This window comes from Ostrea edulis, chromosome 3 (genome assembly GCF_947568905.1).
Source record: "Ostrea edulis chromosome 3, xbOstEdul1.1, whole genome shotgun sequence".
In the NCBI taxonomy this organism is placed as follows: Eukaryota; Metazoa; Mollusca; class Bivalvia; order Ostreida; family Ostreidae; genus Ostrea; species Ostrea edulis.
The window spans coordinates 38648444-38675523 of NC_079166.1; the positions used below are offsets into that span (position 1 = coordinate 38648444).

General features: G+C 33.6%; 2 protein-coding genes and 2 long non-coding RNA genes across 5 annotated transcripts; 1 reads left to right on the plus strand and 3 right to left on the minus strand.

The window, feature by feature from the left end:
• Nucleotides 1–1577: 1577 nt before the first annotated feature.
• LOC125673134 (adhesion G-protein coupled receptor D1-like) lies at nucleotides 1578–5697 on the minus strand. 2 transcript variants are annotated; one of them, XM_048909509.2, is made up of 10 exons: nucleotides 5480–5697; nucleotides 5027–5210; nucleotides 4712–4787; nucleotides 4528–4594; nucleotides 4252–4334; nucleotides 3920–4046; nucleotides 3783–3824; nucleotides 2928–3041; nucleotides 2083–2139; nucleotides 1578–1938 (listed from the first exon to the last, which is right to left on the minus strand). In XM_048909509.2, exons 1-10 carry the CDS (start codon nucleotides 5615–5617, stop codon nucleotides 1900–1902), a joined length of 927 nt encoding a protein of 308 aa, XP_048765466.2. In that variant the 5' UTR covers nucleotides 5618–5697; the 3' UTR covers nucleotides 1578–1899. The 2 variants fall into 2 exon arrangements, with proteins under 2 accessions (XP_048765466.2, XP_048765467.2); XM_048909510.2 differs by having other exon boundaries at nucleotides 5027–5086; nucleotides 5480–5610.
• LOC130053418 (uncharacterized) lies at nucleotides 5510–6911 on the plus strand. Its single transcript, XR_008802007.1, has 3 exons — nucleotides 5510–5631; nucleotides 5748–5836; nucleotides 6651–6911. It is a non-coding gene; the product is annotated as an uncharacterized LOC130053418 (long non-coding RNA).
• A 482-nt stretch (nucleotides 6912–7393) lies between these two features.
• LOC130053548 (adhesion G protein-coupled receptor L3-like) lies at nucleotides 7394–13636 on the minus strand. Its single transcript, XM_056160889.1, has 12 exons — nucleotides 13505–13636; nucleotides 12534–12596; nucleotides 10953–11003; nucleotides 10425–10513; nucleotides 10106–10294; nucleotides 9937–10011; nucleotides 9444–9555; nucleotides 9080–9190; nucleotides 8672–8732; nucleotides 8451–8565; nucleotides 8299–8348; nucleotides 7394–7541 (listed from the first exon to the last, which is right to left on the minus strand). The coding sequence occupies exons 1-12, from the start codon at nucleotides 13617–13619 to the stop codon at nucleotides 7394–7396; spliced, it is 1179 nt and encodes a 392-aa protein (XP_056016864.1). The 5' UTR covers nucleotides 13620–13636.
• Nucleotides 13637–15802: 2166 nt separating this feature from the next.
• On the minus strand, nucleotides 15803–26793 carry LOC130053419 (uncharacterized). Its single transcript, XR_008802008.1, has 3 exons — nucleotides 26113–26793; nucleotides 17283–17372; nucleotides 15803–15962 (listed from the first exon to the last, which is right to left on the minus strand). It is a non-coding gene; the product is annotated as an uncharacterized LOC130053419 (long non-coding RNA).
• Between the last annotated feature and the right edge of the window lie 287 nt (nucleotides 26794–27080).

Sequence of the window (27080 nt, forward strand, 5' to 3'; positions counted from 1 at the left end):
ATTTGTTAATTCTCATGAATCAGCTACATGGGGTAAATGTAATATAATGATATGAAGTACAACCTGATAAGAATTGAACGCGTAAATGATATATTCCGCTAGATAAAGCATAACATTCGACCACTAAGGTCTTTGTATAATGTCTTTTCAATACTAGGATAGTTAAATCCCTTGTCATCCATCTGTTTTGTCTTGAGAATTTCCAAATACAGTTATTTTCCTCTACGTCGAATATAACAGAGATTTTTTGCTATGCTTCCCAATGAGTGTGCTGAATTCGGAAGGAATTACTTTCCGCCGCAACTTGGTACCCCTCTCATTTACGCCCATGCATGAATGTACGGCTTTCTTTGACTTGTTGTAAATGAAAGGCGAAAACAACGAACAACGGCCAATCCCACAACTCCTATAAGCAATAGAAAATAGAGAACCGAGCAACCACGGACCCCTGGACATACCAGAGATGGGTCTAGGCGCCCAGGAGGATCAAGCATCCATTCTCGATCGGTCACACCTGCCATTGGTCCTATATCTTGATCAAGTAAATGGAGATATCCGTAGTCAAAATCAGTATGCCAAGAACGTTCTAACAATAGGTATGAAACAAGTCAGACATTTGACCCAATCATGATTGTATTTGCAAACTCTGTCGTTATAACGGCCATAGAATTTGCGAAATGCTGATATCAAAGGAGACTGTTGGAACCCCTGTACCATCAACTTGTTTGTCAGTAGCTTGCCCTGGTTTAAAAACGGGCCATATGCAGACCAAGCTCTTGCATATCGAATCAATTAAGAAATATAAACACCATATGCAGGTGATAATGGAATATTGCTACATGAATATAGGAAGTTGACGATGGAGAAACTGAAATCATCCCGTTTGTCATATAGTTGAGTTGTGAGTTTGCCGTTAATTTCTACTTTAAATAAAATATCAAAGTATGAAGCAGAATTGGACGACTCTGTGATGTCTTTTATTTCGCGCTCACAAGGATATATCGAATTGACATTTGAATGAACTTTATTATTGTTAAAAGATAAAATATCGATATATCTAAATGTCGAATGGAAGACCACAGCAAATTATTTTTTCCTCTCATGTTGGAATATATCATATCGACAGAGGATGCCTACTCCTGCTAGGCACCTGATACCACTTCTGTTGTGCCCAGGGGTACGTGTTTGCCCGACTATTTATTTTGTATTACATATAGGAGTTAAGAGATTGATCGCTGTTCGTTATTTTCACTTTTCGTAGTAATGTACACAATAAATATGTTTCATCGCCTCTACAGAGACATAAATGCTGACTGAATTTGCCATAGATCGATACATTAAATCATGCTGATGATACTACTTATAGTGGAAACACAGCAGACAGTTTCCTTTGATATTTACAATAACTTTCAAATTGGTATTCAATTTTTTGTAATCCAATAGATTTCTATAAAATGTAATGATAGTCATTTCCTCATGAATGCGGTGCAGGTGGGAACAATGCACTTATAAATCTTCAAGAATATAGTATGTCTATTTTAATGGCTGGGAAATCCGACAAAAATAAAAGTAGAATGTTGATATAAAAACTGAATTTTGAAAATATGAGGGTATGAACTGCGACGCTTCACACCGATCTAATTTCCATGCGACATGTTGAAGCGTCGCGGTTCCCACCCTCGTGCATTTACAAAACTGAAATTTATTTTTTGATGATTACATGTACTTCAATACAGACATTCAAATTTGATAAAATACCTTTTGTTTTATTTAATGAGTAAATTACATTTCATTCGACAGCATACAATGCACTGAAGTAAATTGAGTACTTAAACGAGTATACCATGGCACCGATGTGTATACGTTTCACGGAATGTTCTCTTTATGCACCAAATCCTTTCAAATAGCTGAACTTTCAATTGGCTTGAATGAGATTCCCTAAAAGCAAAACATAAAAGTAAACAAGATTTGACAATGCAACTCAGATAAAATGTAACAAAGTTTCTGTGTAGCATTTTATTTTAAGGTTTGAAAATAATGAAGAAAAGCAACAGCTGTTGTAAAGTACGATGCAATTCATACCATAATCAGGTCCTTGTTTATGGTATTATGCTCAGCTTCTACTCCTCTAAACTGGATCTGGATAAATTAATGGAATGAAATTTAACCGCAGCGTCAGTTACAATTGTAATGCAAGACTCTTTTAAGAGAGAAATTTCTTTTGATTCAATTGTAGATCTAAACATGGTTTTCAATGGTAAGAATATAAATTATGCATAGGTACGCGAGAGGGAATTTGAAAGATGATAAAATACATTCAAAATAGGTGTATTTAAAGCTTATGATAGATAAAATTCAAATAATGACTTTAATTGCTTTAAGGAATGAAAGTAATGTAGAAAAATTATTTATTTCAAACAATATGAATTGTGCTGGACCAGCTTACATTTTATAGATAGTGAAGCAGGTCTTAAATCATCAATTGTACCAACTTACTATATATGTATATGCATTGTATTGTATTGCATTGTATATGTATAAAATTAGTAGCCGTTCCTTTCATTTCTTATTATTTAGATTCTAAGACGCATGTAATGTGATTTAACGAATGATAATAAATTGCATTCTGTATGATGCGGAGCAATATTGGAATAGCAACAAACTCGAAATAGAAGAGTGAAACCCATTGAAACCTCATTCTTATGACGTCATATGGCGGGACTTTAATGTCAACGATATAAAGAATGTTGATAACTTCAAATGAACCAATCACGTTTTTACAAGTGACAGTGAATTATAAGTATATCTCCCGATATTTCAATTATTTACGACCCTCACTAGTTCCTAGTGATGACTATTGCGACGGATTCTACTTTCTCGCTGTAAAACAATTATTAGATATATGAATGTAAGAATAGAAAACTTACCCTGGATTTATCCACATTAGTGACGTGAGTGGTGTTACTGTGCGATTTGTGAGGTTTACTCCTAGAACTTTCAGTCTCCTTATTGCTTATTGTCTTCATGAAAGCTTTTCTAACCTATTACGAACCAGATTATATCACTGAAATGCGTCAATCATTTTGAAAAATAAACGCTTTGAGAGAATAACGAAAATGAAGCACATATATGTATTATGTGATGGACGAAAATGCTCATATTTCATTTAAAATGATGATATTGAAATCATAGTAACTGATAAAATAAATAACTCTATGTAGCTGAGTGTATTATCTAATAATTGGACATTTCCTTTTAGAAACATCCGCCCAGGTTGAAAGCGATTTTGAGGAAAACTTTTCAGCGTAACCTCCCCAATGAATGGCATTAGACCTGGTTAGGAAAACGAATAATGCGACGATCTAATTGGCATAATTTATCTCCTTCTTTTATACCACATATATGTATATCACCACGAGGAAGACGGGTGTATTAAAGTCAGGTGTATCTTTGTCAGTTTACTGTAGTACATTGTTATTGTTTCTCCAATTTTTGCTTTATAAATCAAAGTCGTTTTCGTTCTTCAAATACATATTATAAATTCTCTCTCAACTAACGTCATATTGTGAAAAACCAAACAAACCCTATGCGCATAAATTTTGTGTATATTGCGTATATCGTTACTTAGTAATATGAAAATAAATATAGCTGCAAATGTTATTATGAAATATAACAAAATAAACGCCATTGTGACAACGTGACGTGGTAAATATTGCAAAAATTCAAAAGTACATGCTCGAAGCTTTTTGTATTTATTGGTATTCGTTTGGTATTGTTCTTACCTTTTTGTTGAGAATACACTTGGCGGTAAAAATGAAAAGCCCCTGAAAGAAATCGCAAAAGTTAATGTTATGGTGTTTCTGTGATTAATTTACATCAATATGAAATTAAAAATAAAATTAAAAATTCAAAACTGTACCTGGAAGGAGTTCAAAATGGAGAATACATATTGTAAAACGATAGTGTCATCATTGATTGACAAAAGTCCAAAGACCCAGGTAACTCCAAGCACAGGTAACAGGATACTGATTGATTTTATACCCGCTCTGAAATCATGTCAAATACAGGTACACGTATAATGTTACATATTGAGCAAATAACCGACGTGAAATCCTTTATATGTTTTAAAAACCTAATTATTTCTATAAACAACAAGGTGAATCTCGTGTGCACAGAAGTGAAATCATCAGATATGATAAAATATATTCTCAGAAAACATTTTTGATTATTCTAAAATTGATCAGGACTTACGACGCCCGTTTCTTTGCACCCTTGGACACGATTGTAGATGAGCATAACGTCACAGATAAACTGATAACAATTACGATATTGACCTGTATTAAAACATAAACGTATTATTGATTAATTTGATATAGGGTATTTTTCTCAAAATTTAAAAAGTTATGTGTGAGCTTACCACGAAACATAAAATTACATTTGACACACATTCACGTAATCTATACTGTAGCTTTGAATTCAATTGAGAGAAAAAAATAAAGAAAAGTGAAAATCTCCAAAGATGCTTACCAAAACGATAAGAGCAACAGGTGCGATAAAACCATATAATGCTCCGCTTTCAAAGGACAACCAGCAACTATATGATAACAGTGGACTCATATTGAAAAGTTTTTATTTGTATAATAATCACTGCATCACGATATGAACATGTTTTTTTATTGAGACGTATTTACAAAACAAATCTACGGTTTACCTTGTTTCTGAGTGATAGCTTTTCCCGGAGGAATAAACGGACCCGAAAGTGACGGCAGTAATAAAGATAGGCATGACTGGAAATAAATATCATACACAGATAACAGCTTCACTTCAATGCTTAATTTTTTCCATTGCTTGTATGTTTTAATCTCATGAAATATTAAGTAGTATTTGAAAATGTGTTTCTTTGATAATATGACACGAGTATTTCAAAATCTTCACTAAATTATTTAACGTTATTCAAATTATTTCAAAGACAAATCATTTTTGCATATCATTTTACTTCTAATTAAATTTTTGAATTGGTACTCACGTGTTACTATTCCCCAGGTGATTTTGCTCATGGGATTGGCTCTACTTTTCAATTTTGAAGCTTTGGAGAAAGAGATCTTTAACAATGATAAACTGGCAAAATAATACCATCCCATAGCCAACATCAGGAAGAAAATCAAGAGAAACAAACACTGTAAAAGTGCTGCAATGACCGTACACCCGACCTGTAAAATCATCAGAATATCGTCCAATAAAAATGTTCAGGTAATTCTATGCTTGATTTAAATGTTTGTTAACGTATTAGGAAAATTCTTAGAAAGACAATGAAACTGTTCAACGAATCCAAAAAATTTCGAGGGACATATTTTGTTTCTTTGACTTTATCTTCTTAAATCTATACATATTAATATAAATAAACCAAACACCAATCATATTTATATACAACACCTGTTAAAGCATTTGTATTTTCTTTTTCCCTGCTTTGCACTCTAACCTTGTATTGGGTCTTATCAACTCCTGCTAGAAACAACGCATAGGCCATGGCGATACTAAGACAAAGGAACACCGTGATCTTATCAATCACCCTGCTGGTCTCAGAAGTAACAGATCTATATGTGGAGGAAATCAGCATTTACATCAGAAAAAGTATATGATTTTCAAACCTGAATTATGGGAGAAAAATGTCAAAAATGAAATATGTACATTTGATTTGAATAATACTTACTTCCAAAAGACAATGTACACAAGAGCCGTTATTATAGAGAGGAAAACTGATATAGAACAACCTATCAAGGATATCCAGCTCAAGGCTTCCTCCTCGTCATCTACCTATCAAAGATATCAAGAAAAGGTATTTAGAAAAATAAGAAATTAATTGAATGTAAGATATATTTTTTTAAATCCATACAAAATGAATGTAAATTTGTTTCTTTTTATGAAATCTGCAATTCAGGTGAAATAAAATGAGTCGGGGGTAATCCAATATAAGATTTTTACAACTTTATAAGTATATTCAAAACTCAAGATATTGCAAATGTTATGGTCTTTATAACGCTGTAGTTTGCCAGTACAGCATATAATTGGGTCTTGTGCTGTCTCACATGTTTTATACCAATGTTAGATCGTTCTTTACACACTGATTCTGACATTTTGAAGATGCGACAGGTCGACAGGGGATGTCATTATGAGAAGGGCTATTTTTGCAAATAAAGATATTTGAACTTGTCAAAATATTCTTAAGGTAGTTAAAGTTGTTTTTTCAAACTCATAGATTTCTTCACCACAAAATTATTCATTAAAAGAATTTGAATCATAGCATATTTCTAAATGTTTGAGGATTCCATTAAACTCATAATAGCGGTGTAAATTTTGCCCATTTTGAAAACAACACATACGGTCCAACGCATTACTGAAACTTGGGAAATATGAATGATCTTTGCTTTCTAATTCGCATAGAATTGTGCACCATAGTTTTGCTATATTCGGTGTTTTAGCAGTTGTACATGTTTCTTGACTAAGCTACTCTGTGTCATGTGACTAGCAAGTCTGATTTAATGATTTGAATTCTGATCAGTCAATTTGTAGTCATTAGTGAATTTTGCGATTTATCAAGCCTAGCCTATTAATTGTTATGCAACATGCAATCTTAGTTTTTAATCATGCAGGTATGAGAAATTCACCCAATGCTATTCTGTCTCCGGCGTCCATGGTGATGTTTCGATATGACTTAAAGGTTCCCGAAAGGGGCGTTAAACAATACGCAATCAATATTCTTTTTTATTCCTTCATATGGAATGTACAACAACAACCAGCTGAGAATGACCAGATTTGTTTTCTCTTACATGATTCGGTCATACTTTTGGATATAAAATCCATATGCATAGCCAATCAAAATGCCTTGCTGAATAAAGTAACATATTTGTCAACTTGACACTATTTGATGGTAAACATACATTTTACTGTGTGTATGTAAAACTTATACGGTACCAATTTTGATGCACCAGATGCGCATTTCGACAAATAATGTCTCTTCAGTGATGCTCAACCGAAATGTTTGAAATCCGAAATAACTATGACGTTTTAGAGCTAAAAATAGCCAAAAACAGCGTGCCAAAAAAGTGGAGCCAAATTCGTCGAAGGATAAGAGCTATGCATGAGGGAGATAATCCTTAATTTTGAAATGAATTTCTAAATTTTATAACAGCAATTAAATATACATCCGTATTTTCAAGCTAGTAACGAAGTATTTATGTAATTACTCCGTTTTGAAATAGATTAAAAATGGTTTTTTTTATAATATAAAACTATAGTTATTCAGATCTCAAAGTCATATCGTGTAAGACTAAAGAGGAAAACGTCGTAAAAATAAAGAAGGCTTTGGGGTACATTCTTATGATTTTAACTGCAATTATGATATATTATTCGAAGACGATACCTTTGAGTATGGCCGCAATAATATTGCAAAGTTTGTTAAATGGTTACATGTACATTGTGTGTACAGATCGTGTGTTGCTTCTGTTTTACATCCAGCTGTTGACCACCCACCAGTTCCATTACTGGAATAGAAGGTAGGTTAAGCAAAATGACTCCCCCAAAGCTAGAAAACCGTTAAATGCAATTCTTAAATTCGAAAATGGTCGATGTTTATAACTTTGGATACAATATTATATATTGTTAGATTTCACACACGTTTACTTCATACTTAGATATATTTTTGAAAATAGATATTAACGGGAAACTAACAACTCAACTTTACGACAAACAAGATGATTTCAGCTTCTCCGTCGTCAACTATCTATATCTATGTAGCAATATTCTATTATCACCTGCATATGGTGTGTATATATCTCAACTGATTCGATACACAAGAGATTGTTCTCCGTATGATCAGTTTTCAAATCGAGACAGGCTACTAGCAAATAAGTTGATGTTGAAGAGGTTTCAATAGTCTCATTTAAAGTAAGCTTTTCGCAAATTATATGATCATTATAACGATCTACATGTACTTTGCCAAAACAACCTATCATCGGATCAAATGCTGTCTGACGTTTTTAATACGGATTCTTAGGCCGTTCATAGAACATTGATTTTGACTACAGATAACTCCGTTTACCTATTCAAGATATAGGGCTCACGACGGGTCGACAGGGTATGCTTACTCCTCCTAGAGACCTGATCCCACCTCTGGTATATCCAGGGGTCCGTGTTTACCCAACTATCTATTTTATATTGCTTATAGGAATTAGGATATTGATCACTGTTCGTTATCTTTACCTTTTCATAGATGGCTTTAGATATACATGTTATACTAACTTGTGATTAAAGTCCCAAAATACACATTGGATGATAGAAGGACCCGGATTCTGCAAAGTGAAGGTACACACGGAACATTCATCATTCAAATAGACTTGGAAATCATCACTTATGTAAGACAATCCAATATAAATCCGATCAATATGACTTACTTCTTTTGAAAACGTCAATTTCAAAGGTGGTCTTAATGTCCCTTTCGGTAGGAAATTCTTTAGTGTTAATGATAGAATGTCAGACCCCACCGTTTCTTTTAAACTGCCCTTCTGTCTGATAAGAGAACAACATTTCAAATAGTAACCAAACTGTAATTAAATACATTCCATATAATATAAAAGTAATACTTTTAAGGCATTCGATAAGTATCATGGCATACCTTGTCTTATCATTGAGTATGCCTCCGATTGTTTTGTACTTTACTGCCAAATAGGATATGCCTAGTAATGAAAAAGTTGAAAGAACGATCAGATCAATCTCATAAATCTTATAAAGAATACAAAATTAAGAGTAGGGCAAACACTGACCCCTGGATATGCCAGAGGTGGGATTAGGTGCCTAGAATGAGCAAGCATCCCCTGTTGACTGGTCACACCCGCTGAGAATCCTATATTGTGATCAGGTAAACGGAGTAATCCATAGATGATATAAGAAATGACGAATTAAAAACATTCCTTAAAATTTAATTCAGATATCAATTTAATCTTGACAGAGTAGCACATGTATTAATTCATTACAATGAAAGTATTTTCAATATTGATAAAAATAAATAAACCTATGATCGTACTTTCAGTTGAATGGCGTAGTTGTGGTGGTAAATTTAATGATGATCTTAGGATGCCTTTGTTTTCCGGGAAATTGACATCCTGGTCAGCAGGTATATTTGCAACTGTAAGAACTGAAATAAATTGTTGCGTATAATTCAGTTAGAATTTTTGATTGATAACAATGTTTAATGTTGTGTAAGAAATCTAATTTCATATTCATGGAAGCATATTATATGATTGGAAGTGTAAATTCATTCCAAAACCAAAATTAGATAAAGAAAAGGTTGATTGATTGGTGTTATCCATTTCTCCCTTACCACCAATTCTAACTTCCAAAGACATATATTTCATGAAAAAAACATTTTAAAAAGTTGCGGTTCGTACCTATATTTTTTGTGGATGAAAACCTGATACTTTCGTTCTGCTTGACATTTTCTAACACGTGCATGCCAAATTTGTCAACAGTCTTCAATATTTTACTGACTCTGGCAGTCATCTGCTTAATTTCACAATGTCAAAATTATATATATGAATATATATATATATATATATATATATATATATATATATATATATATATATATATACATGTATATTAAATCCAAAATGTAAGCGAATATATACAAAAGCAACAGTATGATATAGAAAAATCAGAACACCAAAAAACATGCGTAACTAAGCAATATTATCAGAACTTTTAAAGATTAAAAATAACACCGGTTGAGCTATTTTTGTCGATCGGATTTTTCTTTACTATATATATATGAAAACCATACATATATACTTTACTATACATATGGAAAAGTTGAAAGATGATTTCAAAACATTTTCATTGAACTTATATACAGTGTGAATTTGATTTAGGAATCATTATTACTGGTTCTGTAGCCGTATCCTGCCATGCAGTCGTGTGATTTTCAGCCAGTAAGTTATCAATTGTCGTGACAACCACCTGATTAATAAAAATATCCAATTAACATGATAATATACTATGTTATAAAATAATTTTATAATTCATCAATAACAAACATATACTGTAAAAATACCATCTCTGGAACTGCAACATTTGACGTTTTCGAGAAATCTATGATTTTGTCCAACACGTCTAGAGAGCTATCCAGATCTGCAGGAGTATGTTCATTGGTTTGCGAAAATGCTTGCAATGCGTTTAGAGTGCTATCAAGTTTCTGTTTTACTTCTGACTTTGATATGTTTCCTTCAGCAAGCGATGTAACCTGGTGAGAAATTGAAAATAAGATTGACAAGCTTTGCTTTCTTTTAATGATAAATGACATATATAGATATTAAAATAATCTGTATATAAATTATATCAACGAAACACTTGATACCGATATACATACGTACTGACAATTTTATGGTTTTTATATTTGGTATGCAATCACTGCTTTGCTCTTTCTCCTGTTCGTGATGGTCACAATTTCGAGTCGTTGTCCCTGGTAAATAAGACATCACTCTGATCAGTTACATTTTACCCCCATTTTATACTAATGTTGTACTATGTGTATTGTATGTATTGTTAGTGAATTAATGATGCATGTAACTGTTTTATTCATAATAGAAGTACTGATTTCCCAGCAAAAATATTCTTAATGGGGTTCCATAGAGCTAAATAAATAGCAATTTGCATTGTACATCTTCACAGAGCACATATGTGTACTCTAAAACATCCCTTTTCTGAAATTAACATTAAATCCACCAACATTAATCAGTCTTTAGTAAAACAAAATAAGAAACTTATATAACATTGTAATGACATTACAGAAATGATTTGTACTCCATCCAATCAAAACAATAAATTCACTCTTAAATGTGCTATACTGACAAATTGGACTAAAAGTAGAAATGAATGAAAATGAGAATGATTTTCCTTACCAGCGAGTTTTCTTGAAGTTGATCGTTCAGTGGTGTATAACAAGGCAGTCTCTGTAAATATATCAGACGTTTGATAGAGATATAACTTGGGAACCACTGAAGAATTCCATTTTGTAAACTGTTTCAATAATAGTATGTAGTATCATATTGTTTAGTAGTTTAAATATTAACGGACAAAGTCACTCTTTCTAATAAGCCCTATCCTATATTACACTTGAAACGAAATAGATAAAATGTAACGCCTCACCCTGGCATGCAATTCATAAATGTTATGTCGGCGTGAAGTGTTGCAGTTCATACCGTCATGTAAAACTTATACGGTACCAATTTAGATGTACCAGATGCGTGTTTCGACAAGTAATGTTTCTTCAATGATGCTCAACCGAAATGTTTGAAATCCGAAATAACAATGAAGTTTTAGAGCTATTATAGGGGAAAACAGTGTGCCAAAATAAAAGTGGAGTCAAATTCGTCTAAGGATAAGGGCTATGCGTGAGGGAGATAATCCTTAATTTTGAAATGAATTTCTAAATTTTATAATAGCAATTAAACATACATCCGTATTTTTCAAAATGAAATTTATATTTTATATTCGCATTGTACAATCTTTGTCAAAATTCTCAGTCGTTAAAACAGACATAATATATTTATCGAAGTTCATTCGTCCATCCTTCAAAATTGCAACGTATTCCTGGAAAAATGGCTATTATTTCAATTTATGAAGACAAAACTATTAGAAATTCAAATCTCCTTCATACTTACATATTATATTGAAGATAGATGTTAACGGCAAACTAACAACTCAACTTTATCACAAACGGGATGATTTCTCTATCGTCATCTTTCCATACTTATATTGCAATATTTCATGATGAACTGCATAAGGTGCTTCTGTCTCACCTTAGTCGATAAATAAGAGCTTGTTCTGCATATACTCAATTTTAAAATCGAGTCAGGCTACTGACAAATAAGTTGCTACTACAGGGGTTTTAACAGTCTCGTTTAAATTTAGTATTTCGCGATTTCTATAATCGTTATAACGACATAGTTTGCCAATAATGCCTATCATTATGTCAAATGGAAACGAACGAGGGCGATTCGCCCATATCTTTCAATATTAGACCAAATGCTGTCTGACGTGCTTCGTACCAATTGTTAAGCCGTTTTTAAACACTGTTTTTTACTACGGATTACTATGTTTACTTCATCGAGGTATAGGGCTCATGGCTGGAGTGACCGGTCGACAGGGGATGCTTACTGCTCCTAGGTACCTCATCCCACCTCTGGTATGTCCAGGGATCCGTGTTTTCCCAACTCTTAGTTTTATATTCCTTAAAGGAGTTATGAGATTGATCACTGTTTGTTATCTTCACCTTTTCATAATACAAATTAAAAGTTCTCTGCCGAAATTAGTTGTAATTTCCAATCAGAAAATATGATGTATGTTGGATTTTTTTTCAAAATGCTAGTACATCATAGCATTACTGTTGTATTGAAAAAAATATTCCGTATTCAACCTTGAATGTGCCTTAGAGAGGAGACATGTATTCATCTTAAGAATCTGAAGTGATATATCCTAACCTGCAGAGTTTGTTGATCTTGATGATTTACTGGTGATCATAGATTCTGTGACAAACGAATTATCTGTAAATATACCAAACCTTTGATAAAAGCAAACGCATTAATCATTGACATGATCCCTATGAGCTTTTGGTGTATATGTGCGCGCTATATCTGCAATGTGATGCTTTGTATTTCTAATAATCCATAAATGAAAAATGAAACTGAAGATCTGAACATTTGATATTGTTACTATAGTATTCACAGATATAATTTTTAAAAAAATCCCATAGTTTTCAATTTCACTGCCAAATTGACAAAGACTCCAAGGCATTTTCTCATAAATAAGCAGAGTCACTAACACAACATTAAATATGATATATAGCATGCACTAGTTCTCCTCAAACATAAATGTACCATCATGATGATAGACCCATTCAACTCCATTGCTAAAACGTTAAGATAGGTAGTGATTGCTCCTTCACCAAACGCTCAACATTTTGAAATGAAAATCACGGGTCTTTCGGATATGACCTTAAAACGGAGGTCCCGTGTCACGGCAATCGCTGGCACGATAAAGAACCCTCACTGCTACGGCCCTGAGTGCCAAACATAGGTCTAGATTTGTGGTACTTCACCTACAGCTGGTGACGTATCAATATGAGTCAAACATTCGTGATGGGATGTAAAATAATCAATCATAATCAACTCCATTGCAAGGGGGAATAGAGCGAAAGAATAGTCATTCATATAAAAAAAAACCTCTTAATCGCATGACAACAGCAAACTTCGCCGCATTGATGCATTAAGTGTAAATTCCAATCAGAGAGGGGGGTGCATATTGGAATGCATAAAATAAAATCACAAAATATAAATTTTCATTTTTGATAAGAGTCAATCTGTGACAAGATTTAGAATAGCAAATCTGATAAGTCCCATGCGAAGTTGAAACGCATTGACAATTAAAGAAAACAGTAGAAAGACGTCCTTACTAGCAACCTCCCTCAATGTCGACGGTTCGTTGGTGTGGACGATGATAGGTTCAGTGATTGATGAACTCTCTATAAATATATCAAACCTTTTATTGAAGGATAACTCATACATCATTAAGTTTTATGCAATTCCATCCCCTATAGTTGTCCAATTCCGGGGAATCTAATTCAAACTTAGACTAATATTTTTAAAAAAAACTACGAATGTAAAATAGAAATTGATCTGAAATCGTCACAATTGATAGCATATATTGAATATAAATGCTTCTAATTGATGCCTTGGTGCGACAACTCTTAGATACTATTTAAGCATTAACAGGACTACGAATTGTTGATACATTATTGCTCATAAATTAAGCCTGTGATGAAGGTGATGTCTTTTCTCATCCTAAAGATGACATTTTCAGTATTTACTATACCATTTATATACGCCATGCATGCTAAAAACGACACATTTCGAAAAGAATGATACCAGGGAGGCAAAGATAAGCGCCATTTTCAGCGTCCAAGTTTCTATTTCCTCTGTTGGTAAATCGTTCACAACAAAACAATTTCTGAGACTAGGTAGTAACCTTTCCTCTGCAAGCCGTTCGATATCATTACTGATAGTTGAGGAGTTATCGAATTACGATTTTGATATAACTCGGAACATTTGAATTTTCAAAGGATTCGACCCAGCATTCGCTAGGTATGGCTTAGGACATTTGACAAAACACGGTGCAGTCCGCATTCCACTTCAAAGGTGAGTACATTGATAGATTATACTAAAATCTGAAGACTAAATTTTCTTATATTCATACTGTTGGGTCAAGGAGATGTTCAGTTCATTCTATTTTGAGTCAAGTTGATGTTCTTTTTAAAATATGTATGTAGGTCTCACAATAACATGGGGCCTATTATATCGTGAATCATAGATAATTGTTTTTTTTTAATCTAGAACAAATACATTATGAAATACATTGCGTTCTTATTTAATTTACACTTCTAAAGAATATACCAGCTTATGCAAGGTGAAGATAACGAACAGTGATCAATCTCATAACTCCTTTAAGCAATACAAAATAGATAGTTAAGCAAACACGGACCCCTGGACACACCAGAGGTGGGATCAGGTGCCTAGGAGGAGTAAGCATCCCCTGTTGACCGGTCACACCCGCTGTGAGCCCTATATCTTGATCAGGTAAACGGAGTTATCCGCAGTCAAAACCAGTGTGCCAAGAACGGCTTAACAATCGGTATGAAACACGTCAGACAGCATTTGACCCAATGCAAGGTTGTATTGACGAACTACATCGTTATAACGACCATATAATTTGCGAAATGCTGACTTTATTCGAGACTGTTGAAACCCCTGTACCATCAACTTGTTTGTCAGTAGCTTACCTCGATTTAAAAACTGACCATACGCAGAACAAGCTCTTGCATATCGAATCAGTTGAGATATATAAACACCATATGCAGGTGATAATGGAATATTGCTACATAAATATGGGAAATTGACGATGGAGAAGCTGAAATCATCCCGTTTGTCATACAGTTCAGTTGTCAGTTTCCTTATCAAGCAATCAGGTACAGTGAGAAAGCAGCATGTTTAACGTTACAAATTTCAGGTAAATCCGAGTATCCTGGTATACATTACTAAAACTATACGTTGGCATTACCTTAATATAATCTGCAATGAATTTTACTGTTTTAAAGATTATACAATATACCTAATATTCCATCAGATGAAAATTTAACAAAACAGACAAGATGGTTATCTTGTCACCACCAGTCTCAAATACTGACACATTGCCTTAAAAATGTATTTTAAGAAAACATTATACAGGGAGTGTTGAAAATGAACCAAACTACCTGCATTTGGTGGTCTGGTATGTGAAATCGTACTTTCCAGTTGTTGTTTACCTTCGAAATTAACATGTCATTTCAGTAATTGTATATGAGAATTTTCCCTTCTTGGATGTGACATGAATCAATCATCGAAACTAACCTGTTTCAATTACGTGTAAAAGTCCTGCATTAGATGACTCAGTTGATGAACAGCTAGATAGACTGCATTGATAGATGCCATCATCTGATGCACCTGCCTGGTTAATGGTGTAATTCCATGAAGTGCCACTGTCGCACTTAATGCCTGATACATGAAAAGAAGATTTTGAAAAATGAAACTGATTGATTTAATAGCATAATCCCCATCATGTGAATACCATACCTTACATCTTTTGATTTTAAAGATATGCAGTTTTGCAGAAACATAGGCTCATGATAAAAACGATTAAGAAATTCCCTGTACTAATCCACATACAATGGTATTGTGCTATTTCTTTATGATCTTTACACCACACCAAGTGCTTTGACCCAATCTCTGTCCCAATGTGTGCAGCCTGGTGAAGCATACAGTTGAAGAAGGCTGTCCGTCCACGAGGAATAAACATGAGTGCCGGAGTAAGCGTGAGCTCTGAAAATAGAAGTAATTGTTTTTATCATAGGATTCAACAAAAAGGGCATAACTTGCGAACTATTGTACACTATTTCATTGTTTTGAAATTAGAATGCATCATTCTTATTTGTTCGATTTAACGAATGCATTTGTGTTTTTGAATAATGTATCGTTTGGTCGCTTTGTCATATCCACGGTGTTACACGTTTGTATAGTATGTTTTCAGTTATCGTGTAGAGGACCCCTCTAGTCAAACACCCTTCAGAGTACCCCTGCATTTATTCACCTGAGTTCAGGATTCCACTCTCTTCGGACCGTGTTGCACGCAACATAGTAGCACGGGTTCCTGGAAATTCTTTTTTGTCAAACTCTTAAGTTTAAGTTATAATTTCTTTGACTAAAGTTACAGACACGACTTCTGAGGTGAGTAAAACATTTTACTTTTACATTTTCTTTCTGTTTTGTTAATTTTACGGTCCGGCGATGACTGTTCTTTTAAAGTGTTTTGATAATTTTGTTTCAGAACTTTTTTTCGTTTGTATAGTGTGTATTTATTTAGTAAATATGAGTAAGTAGAATGTATTCATATGACTCTCGTATTCTTGGTATCATAATGTGGATGTAATTCATAATGATTCTAAAGTGTGTAAGTTATAGTCAACGCAGTTTAGTTTCAAGTAAACTAAGTATTTTCAAGTGACCTAAGTGTGTAATTCATGAAGTAAGCATTTAGTACAGATTTAAGTAATGCAGCGCTGCTACGCGTAAAATTGCATAAGTTCCCCGTAACTAGTATGGTAAGTAGTATAGTGGACAATGTGAGTAATGACTTGTATTAATGTGTGTGTGTAACTTAATATGTATTTATTATGCATGTAGGTCCTGGTGTAATGACTCATGGTACCTGGTGTTCCACGTAAACCGGACCAAATGTGAGCATGCATTGCTAGTAACGAATACCTGAGCCAGCAGTGGATAATGATTATGTACAATATGTCTACAATGTAAAACTTATACGGTACCAATGTTGATGCACCAGATGCGCATTTCGACAAATAATGTCTCTTCAGTGATGCTCAACCGAAATGTTTGAAATCCGAAATAACTATGATTTTTTAGAGCTAAATATAGCCAAAAACAGCGTGCCAAAAAAGTGGAGCCAAATTCTCCAAGGATAAGAGCTATGCATGAGGGAGATAATCCTTAATTTTGAAATGAAAACGTTTGAAATCTTGTTTTTGATTCTTAATCCCGGAAGCCATCCTGGTCAATCTATAACACTCTTTCAATATCCATTTTAGAATATCTAAATGAAATATTAGTACACCGTTCTCTTACCTTGACAATATGACAGTAGAATATACCCCATGCAGAGCAGAAATTGGATTCTGAGAAACATCATCATTTTTGGAGATGGAATTGAATTAGCTGTAAAAAAAAAAAAAAATTAGAATGACGTGCATGAGTCATTTTCAAATTTTGATTTATTTTCAGAAAAACATTATGGTATGAAGAAATCGTTGTTGCATCTTTAATTTGTTTTCATAAAATTGGTCATACTCAAAACTTCTGTCATGCTCATTATGAATCAAACACCATACACTATTCTAAAGAATGTGAAGTCAATGGCCAAAAGTGCAAAATAGTTCAATAAGTTGCAAAATCTCATTATCCTTGGTTTTAATGTGAATCTAATTCGTACGTATACAGGCTGTTGGAATATTTCATAGGTGTTTGTTTAATCGGGTATCTACGGTGGCATATTTCTGTCGGCCATTTGATTGTTTTTGTTGTGTTAACTTCTCAGATCTTTATGTTGACTTTTCAGATCTTTATGCCGACTTGTCGGATAATAATCTTCAAACAGGATCTCAGAAATCGCCAAGAAAACCCGCATAATTATGGGAACTTTTTCCTTGAGATTATATCAGATATGTGGCTTTCACTTCCACTGCTGGGCGCTTGACGAAGGAACAGACACTACCTAAATTAAACGTCCTCAGCTGGACGGGAAAGAATATCAAACCAGGGACCTCCCAATTAAGAAGTTCTTACGAAATCAGATTAACATATATAACATGGTGTAATATATAAATCAGACATCAGAGACATGTGGATGGCTTGAATTGGTCTATCTGTCAAGTCAAGTTATGAAATTGATCAGTGTTCGTTATCTTCACCTTTCTCTCAAGTAAATAAAACAATCAAATTTCAACTTTCATTATTCAATTTATGAGATCATATTAAGGGTAGATAGCTACACATTACATTACCAATACAATCTGTTATTGGGTCAAATTATGTAGGAACTGTTTTACATGTATATCAATTGTTAGCTTGTTTTTTACACACGGATTTTGACTGCGGATTACTCCGTTTACATGATCGAAATATAGGGCTCATGACGGGTGTGACCGGTCGACAAGGGATGCTTACTCCTCCCAGGCACCCAATCCCAACTCTGGAATATCCAGGGGTTCGAGTTTGCTCTGCTTGTAATTTTGCATTGATTATAGGAGTTATGATATTGGTCACTGTTCGTTATCTTCATATTTTCATGTCCATCAGGGGCAGTTTTGTTTTATGACAAGTTCAACAGTGTGACTTTGAAAAGGTGGGTATAATAGTTTGATAGAAATACATGTTATTTTCATTAGCTTCATTACCATTGCAACAAGAACCATGGGGATTCGGGTTACAATAGGTATTTAGTACCCCTTGTGTAAGAATAACATTGTGTCATCTGCATACCGTAGAACGAATAAACATAAATAAACATTTAGATAAGTCATTTTCTAATTTATCACATAAGTTAGAAAGACCTTGAACATCATTAATGTACATAATTTTTTCTTAGTGGGTTTGGGGCCAAATTTGGCCCCGTGTTCAAATTAAAAGATATCCCTCAAAGTTCTTTAATAAGGTATATGTTTTTATAAAATGATTATCATATGTCCGTAAGAAGCTTTATTTTCATATAATACACACGTAAATACAGCATAGTTTACGATAACGTTGTGCCATTTTGACGTTACGTTATGCGACGTCATGAACAAGAAGGCTGTGTCTTATCATTATTATTTTTTGGCAAAAATAAAAGTGCATTTATACGTTACGGTATATAATAACGAGAGGGTATGTTATATACAGTGGCAGAAATGGCGAAGGTATGCACAGTGTAACGATACTTTTTGGTACATAGCGTCGTCATTCGCGCAACGCTTTGCAACCGCGTGCGGGGACTGCACCTTTTTAGGCAGATTCCGGGACCGTTTCGTTGTTGCATAGAGTGCCGCATCAGTGTACTGTGATTATTATTTGAAAAGTTTAATTGACTCACTCCGATTGATTGATTGAATATTGTTTAACGCCCCTCTCGAGAATATTTCACTCATATGGAGACGTAACCACTGCCGGTGAAGGGCTGCAAAATTTAGGCCTATGCTCGGCGCTTATGGCCATTGAGCAGGGAGGGATCTTTATCGTGCCACACCTGCTGTGACACGGGACCTCGGTTTTTACGGTCTCATCCGAAGGGCCGTCTCATTTAGTCGCCTCTTACGACAAGTAAGGGGTACTGAGGACCTATTCTAACCCAGATCCTCACGGGATGACTCACTCCGAAAGTTTTCATGAATTCATGATTTGTAAACGATTCAAATGTGGCGTATGCTACGATTTGAATGACGAATTTGTGTAACGGTATTTAGTAATTGTATAGTAACCCATATTCAATTAATTTTTTATCATTCAGCACATGTTTGTGTCTTTACATTTGGATTAAATTGCATTGTTTAAATATGAATTAAATGAATATCAATTGTATACATGGTGAGTGGGTACATGAAACTATACTTATGTGTATATATACACCATGTTCAAATTTCCTCCAAGAACACTGAAAGTGTATTCAGCGAAGACACTAAACAATGCTACATTGGATATAGTGAAAATAACATGAAATTCATTCAAAGTTATGTGAGAAGAAATATTAAAATGTCTTGGAAAAAAAACAAAAAAACATTACATTGGGATTGAGAATGTACTGCACACGTATTCAACACTATCACAATGAAAAGAATAACTAAAAATAATCTTGCGGGATTTTAAGATTCAAGATTTTAGCAAATGCACGTGTATCTATTTAAAAATATATGATAAATACTTCTTTATATACAACACATCTTTCAATGCATTGGTATTTACGCAATTGTAACAGTTTGAATTATAAATCTGTATTATCGTCTCAAACCGCGTCCGAGGTCCGCATGGGAGAGGATCGTTCATTAAGACCCCCCCACACACACACACAAACACACAAACACACCGCTTGCTACAAGCCTGATTTAGTCCTTTTCGGTCAGTTTCTAATAATGAATGAAGTAGTGACAGTTTAAATTGTACAAAAGTAAATTGTCTTTTATGACAATTCACTGCCATATATAAAACAGTCAGTCAAAGGTTTGTATTATCCAGCAGTTTGTTGTCAATAACTAGTGAAAGGTTTAAATTATAATCTATACTTTGAATCCTACATGTAGAGTATTGTTTATGGTTTTACATCGTATTGGTATTAATTCAGCCATTTTACGGCAGTATATATATATAATAAAAAATGACTATAAAGAAAATTAATCACCGGTAATAATGTAAATTGAAAATGGAAGAAGGATATTAAACAATGTTCCAGTTTCATGATATTAATATTGTGATCTAGTTCTGTCCTTATTGCTTAGCGCACAGATGTAATAACTTCAATTCCAGGCCGGGGTGGTGTTCCGGTGACCCCACTTTAGATCCGCGCATGATTTAGATATGCGATGTATTTTGGACACACCAATATAAATGTTACGTCAACGGCGGATGTATACGGTCTCCCTGTGCGTGAAAATCGTGCTCTACTACTTGGAACAACAATTTATCCGTGTATAACACAAAACGATGTATGATACAGGCACATAAAATAGGGGGTTCTTTCTTAACAACGTATATTTTTGTAATAAAGATATATTTGGTGACTTCCATAGGCCACTTTTTAAAAAGTAATAGTGAATGGTAAGAATGCAGTTTCGAAGTAGAACTAATAGAAGTTATGAAATGAATTCATGTATAGAGAGGAGCAACCCCACCCCCGGAATGAAGAACTAGAAGTTAGGGAAAACGTGAACTTTAATCAATCTTATATTTAATGAAAATATATTTGATGTATGTCAAGCCTAACCCTCCCCCACCCCACAAATTAGGATTTTGAAGAACATGTTGGCTTTTTGTTTCACTGAATTTTACAAGTATTATTTTTAGACATAGTGAAGTCAACTTCTCCGGCTCCCCGCTCCCCCTTGAAAAAACGATCCTACATGTCTGTAATAAAATAGGTAATATACTAATATTCACGAAAGGGTAACACGTTACGAATCCTGGGGTAATTAAAAAAATTATAACAATACAAATGCTGCAGATATAGGCATAGGCCTAAATATAGTCGTCTAGCACGATGGCATATGCACTGTAAAGTTAAATAAAAAGTAGATAAGAATTACATTGAAATAGCTCTACTTTAAATGAAAAAAAAACTTCATATTTGTCGTTTCCACTACACTCTACCGGCTGTGGTAACGTAGTATGTAAGTTGACAAAATGATCTATCAACCCATTATGACGTCACTTTTGAAAAGTGACGTCTATATACCGAAATACATGTATAAATCGGCCTCGTGCTCTGCCACGCATTTAGCTATATAGATTAATAAGAAATAGTAGCATTTTGTGTTTGGCAAAATGTTTCATATAATGCAATTTCCATTGATTAAAAGTAATTGATACCAAAGTATTCCTAACTAGTGTATATTTCGCTTAGTTACAGGACACGGAAGTAAGATGGCATGATTAATATCTAATACACAACACAAGCCTGACAAAGGAAGACATGTAAATATCGTATCGTGACGTTGCCCCGTTAAATTGATGTTAGGAATTTTATCATTTGATGCGGTGTTAGGCGAGCATTTTCTTTCGTAAACAAAATATAGGTAAACTTATGTAACAACGCATATATAACAACATCCATAAACATGACATGTATTTCCATGCTGTAAAAACGCTAAAAATATGAACGTTAAAATAAGAAATAAGTATGGTCCGCACAATATCACCATCGTAATTTTTTGTATGTGAAATGCTTACACATAAATGTTTCATGTGTGAAAATTTTAAAGTGGTGATATTATGCGGACCTATTCAAATATCTTCAAAAGTGGTTAAATTTTATGAAATTTTCCGGAAATTTGTGTTCCGTACGTATTTTGACCACGTCAATGTAGTAGAAATGTGACACATTTTCAAAGTTTCGTTTTATTTTTGAGACAAGTGTATCTCCGTCAATATTTTGAAATGTAGAAGTTTGATTCAACATGTACTTCATTTTTGAATAATTCAAGGGGCCAAATATGATACCAAACGAACTTAGTTCTTTGATAACTGAAATTTTATGATTTTTTATACTTGATCAATTTGTCATTATCCTAGTGACATACAGGTAAACTGTACTTGTGCTCCCGTTAGAAAGCCCCTTAACCCCTTTACATGATTAGTTTAGTTTACTCAAACATTGAGAGACATCTCATTGGTATAGTACAATTGTATAACAATCAAGTAACATAGTAGTGAGTGTAACTTATATGACTAAATATGAAAGATGGACAAATACATAAAATTTTATAAGTTTCTTCGGCCCATTGCCTTTATCAGAAACCTTCCTAAATTAGATGTTTTTCTGTTTCTTATCGAAAAAGGATACATACGTTTAAACATGGATGGTCGAGTAAAATTATATCATTTGGTGTATATGTGTCGTAAATCAGAATAAAAAGTACATGACAGAACACAATGATATTCGTCTTCAAATTCGTTTAAATCACATTTCTGACATTTTCTTTGAGACCTTAATATGTTTGAGTGTCGACCCTTTTCTATCAACAGCTCATGTGAAGACATTCTACTCAATATTGTAACACAAATATCAGGTAAACAGGTAAACATTTTCTTAAGTAGTAATGAAGATAAAAGTTCTCAGGTAGCTGCTTGCATAGGTTACACTTTGCAATCTTTCACAAATTGATTGCATCTCTTGCATAACTGAACCAACTGACAACTGATTCATCTAGAAAATGATTTCTTTTCAACATACTGGTTTTTCCAAACATATGCAAGTCCTAAGTTCTGCAATAAGTTCCTGATATTAGTTAACGAATTGTAATGTACATCAGTAACTTTTAACATATGAATATACATTGATTTCAAAATACAATTGTCTGTATCTTAAAGTTTAACGCAATATTCAAAATTCGTTCTTTTTCTAACAATCCTTAAAGGTAATCTTCAGAATTCTGAAAATACAATACAATTCCGGGTACTCTTTTCAATATGCATAATCCTTTCAAAAATTCCAAATGTACTTTTTCTATATCTTTGGCAGCACAAAAAAAACCCTGACTTCACAGTAGTAATTCAAAAAGCAACTTACATATGTATCAAATACATGAAAAATGAAGATAACGAACAAGGATCAATCTCAGAACTCCTATCAGTAATGCAAAATAGATAGTTGGGCAAACACGGACCCCTGAATATACCAGAGGTGGGACCATGTGCCTAGGAGGAGTAAACAAACATCCCCCATTCACTGGTCACACCCGCTGTGACCCCCATATCTTACTCACGTAAACGGAGTTATCTGTAGTAAAATCATTGTGCCAAGAACGACCTAGCAATCGGTATGAAACATGTCAGACAGCAATGATAGGTTGTATTGGCAAACTAGATCATTACAGCAACCATAGACTTTGTTAAATGCTGATTTTAAACGAGACTGTTGAAACACCTGTACCTTCAACTTGTTTGTTAGTATCTTACCTCGATTTAAAAACTGATCATACGCAGAACAAGCTCTTACTATCAAGACATATACACATCATTTGCAGGTGATAATGGAATATTGCTATACAATATGGAAGGTTGATGACGGAGAAGCTGAGAACATACCGTTTACCATACAGTTGAGTTGTTAGTTTGCCGTTAAGATATATGTTCAATAAAATATCTAAGAATGAAGCAGAAGTGGACGACTCTGTGGTGTCTTTTATTTTAAGTTCACCTGGATAAATCGACAAATGAATGAAAATTATTATTGTTAATAGATAAAACGTTGTCGATATATCTATATGTCGAATTGAAGACCATAGCAAGAGTTTTTGTCTTCTCATGTAGAAGTTCTTTTAATAAATCCTGCTTCATGAAAATATTCAAACAGGTCAGCTAACAAAGTAGCATAATTCGTACCCATGGGAATTGCAACAGAGTGTTGGAAGACCTGATCACCAAAGACCACGGAGATATTCTCATTGAGGAACTCCGGCATATATTCTATTTCAACCTCAGAGTTCTTGTGCGTAGAATCGGAATGGTGTTTATCAAAGTAATTTTTGAGATGACTGATCACTAGAGATGAATATATCCGTTTTCCATTTTTGTTGAAAAAGCAACTATCTATGATGTCAAAAGTCAAGTCTTTAATTTATCTTGAGGAAGGGTCTGTTTATATCATTTTGTCATTTTTAAATTAATTGATCACTTAAACTGTAAAAGCCCACTTCCTATAAATGGCATTTTGTTCATACCAAATATTCGAAAATCTGCAAGGTGTCAAAATCTTGTATATACAAAATCTACCCATGAATTTTTAATCCTCCTTGGCAATATTGCGAACATATATATTTATATGATATACAATTTTGTATTCCGAACAAATAAGTAATCTTGTCCATGAAGAAATCATCCTCGTAAATATTTGTATATACAATGGAAAGCGCCCAGTCGATAAATACCTGAACTAAAGATTCAAACATTAGAAGTAAATCAGTCACAGTCAAAACGTATCTCTGAGAAAATGACGTCAAGAACATACGATACAAGTTATCGGCAATTCGCGATTTGTGGTCTAGAAAAGTAAGAAATTCCCGTAGTAACAGCACCAGCTTTCGTGCCTACCGTTCAACATAATTCCTTTTCAAGCATAATTTACAGAACGCCCGTAACGTCCTCAAACTATTTTGGTCATATCAATAAAAAATATAATGATTTTATATCAAATTAAACTATTCACATCTTCATTCTTATTTCTAAACGATGCATTTAGTCGATAGATTTTTATCGATATATTTGTTATACTAACAAACGCACTAACAAACAAAAACTTAGGGATCAATTTATTCAACACGGTCGAGCGATATGTTTAATTCATCTAAAGGTAAAATATACAGAACTTTTAAGATATAATTTGGACTTAACATATTTATAATTGCCTACAAACTTTAGAACTATTCTTCTTTAATTTCCCACTACAAACTCAAGCCTTTCAGTAGACACTGGCAGATGGATTAGTATTCCATTTAATGAAAGATTTTGGGGGGTTTTGTGTAACGAATCAAATATTGCAGATGAATTCTAAAATGTATTAGAATGCAGTGCTTTCTTTAATATAAGAAAATAATACCTACACAGTAGGTACTAAAGAAGACCTAATGGAATGAAATTTCATGACATTATATCAACCAGTAAGGTTAAAACACTTTAAAGACTGTGTATGTTTATCTCAAAGATCTATATGAGTCTGTCCTCCATAACACACTGAATCCTGTATTTTGTAAATATTTTTTCACTACATGTATATTGTGTATGTGTATATACTCTGATCTTATACGTACTTAAAAACATGTTTATCTAATCTACCTGTTGTACCATATATAATATAGTTTGACCGATTAAATGACCGTGTATTTCATTGTGTATAGCCATTAGCACCTACATACCGGGATATGTGGGTAGACCCTGGCTACTTCAGATACATGTAAGTAACATCCATCTTGATTTTGTCACGCCTACTTTCTCAACAACCGTACGGTCATGAAATGGGTCTTTAAAAATAAATGTAAGGAAAATGGTTTGTATGGTTACAATTCCTGACCATTCAAAGAATTTCGCATATTGTGAACGCAGGTGATTATCAGTTTCTTTTATACATGTTATTGTACTTACACAATTATTCTACAGCTTTTGAAAAGGTATTTGTTTTATATTTACTCTATGACTATACGTGTAGTTTCTTCCTTACCTTAATGTATGAGTAAAATAATTTCCATGAAGCTCCTCGAGTAGGAGACACATAATTCCTCCTCTAATGTAAATACTCACAGATAATCATTTGTTTCAGATCATATCTAAATGCATGCAACATTTGTTTACTTTGCGCAAACTACTTCCTTCGATAAGATATAGAATGGAAATCTGGTAGAAATCCCCCCGACTGCTTTTATAAAATGCCGTCACACAGCTTGATATCTAAACGAAGTACTCTGTAACTGGTCAGCGTTGAAATACATGAGTAGAGAAGAAACACAAGTCGTCTACAGACACCAACACAGTTTACAATTACCACCACTCTCTACCCTCGTTATTGGTGGAATAGTGGGAGATTTTTTGCACGAATGTAGGACAGAAATCATAGGACAAAATGATCATGGACAAAAATTCGCAATTACAAATTTTATGAAAATAGGACAAAAAGTAAGAGTTGATAAGAAAATTAGAAAATATTGTATTTTATGCAAATTTGAACAATATAGGGTCTTTTTGTAAAGTTTAAGAATATATTTATGTAAAATGTTATATTTTCTATGAGAATTTCTTAAAATTTCAAACTTTAAATTTTGATAACAATAATTTCATAATTATTATCAAATTCGTATTAATTTTTTCCGATTTATTGTAAAATATGAATCAATTCAAGAAAAGAAGAAGAAAAAACAAGTAGTAAGTGAAGTCATATAATAATTGCAAGTCATTTTGTGACTATCCTGTGACTTTTATCCTACCTGATCAAAAGAAATCATTGTGACTTTTTGTCCTGTGACTTTTTGTCTATTTACCTTATTGTACACTATGTTTATGCTCAGGATGATACACGCTGATGAATAGGCATCACTGTTAGAGTTTCTAAATGGTATCTTTACCTGTTAATGGTTTCACATACACGAGGGACATGGGATCATGGGTAGACGTGCATTTTTAAAATTGTCTGCT

Bases quoted from the DNA above. Each gene is read 5' to 3' on its own strand.
- LOC130053548 (XM_056160889.1), bottom strand. From the start codon at position 13,619: ATGATGTATGAGTTATCCTTCAATAAAAGGTTTGATATATTTATAGAG. The intron at 11,004-12,533 runs GTTAGGATATAT...ATATATTTACAG, and splicing joins AAGATCAACAAACTCTGCAG to AGACTGCCTTGTTATACACC. The intron at 10,295-10,424 runs GTACGTATGTAT...ATTTCTCACCAG, and splicing joins TAAAAACCATAAAATTGTCA to GTTACATCGCTTGCTGAAGG.
- LOC125673134 (XM_048909509.2), bottom strand. From the start codon at position 5,617: ATGCTGATTTCCTCCACATATAGATCTGTTACTTCTGAGACCAGCAGG. The intron at 4,047-4,251 runs GTAAGTCCTGAT...ACATGATTTCAG, and splicing joins GGTGCAAAGAAACGGGCGTC to AGCGGGTATAAAATCAATCA. The intron at 3,042-3,782 runs GTAAGAACAATA...GGTTCGTAATAG, and splicing joins AGTGTATTCTCAACAAAAAG to GTTAGAAAAGCTTTCATGAA.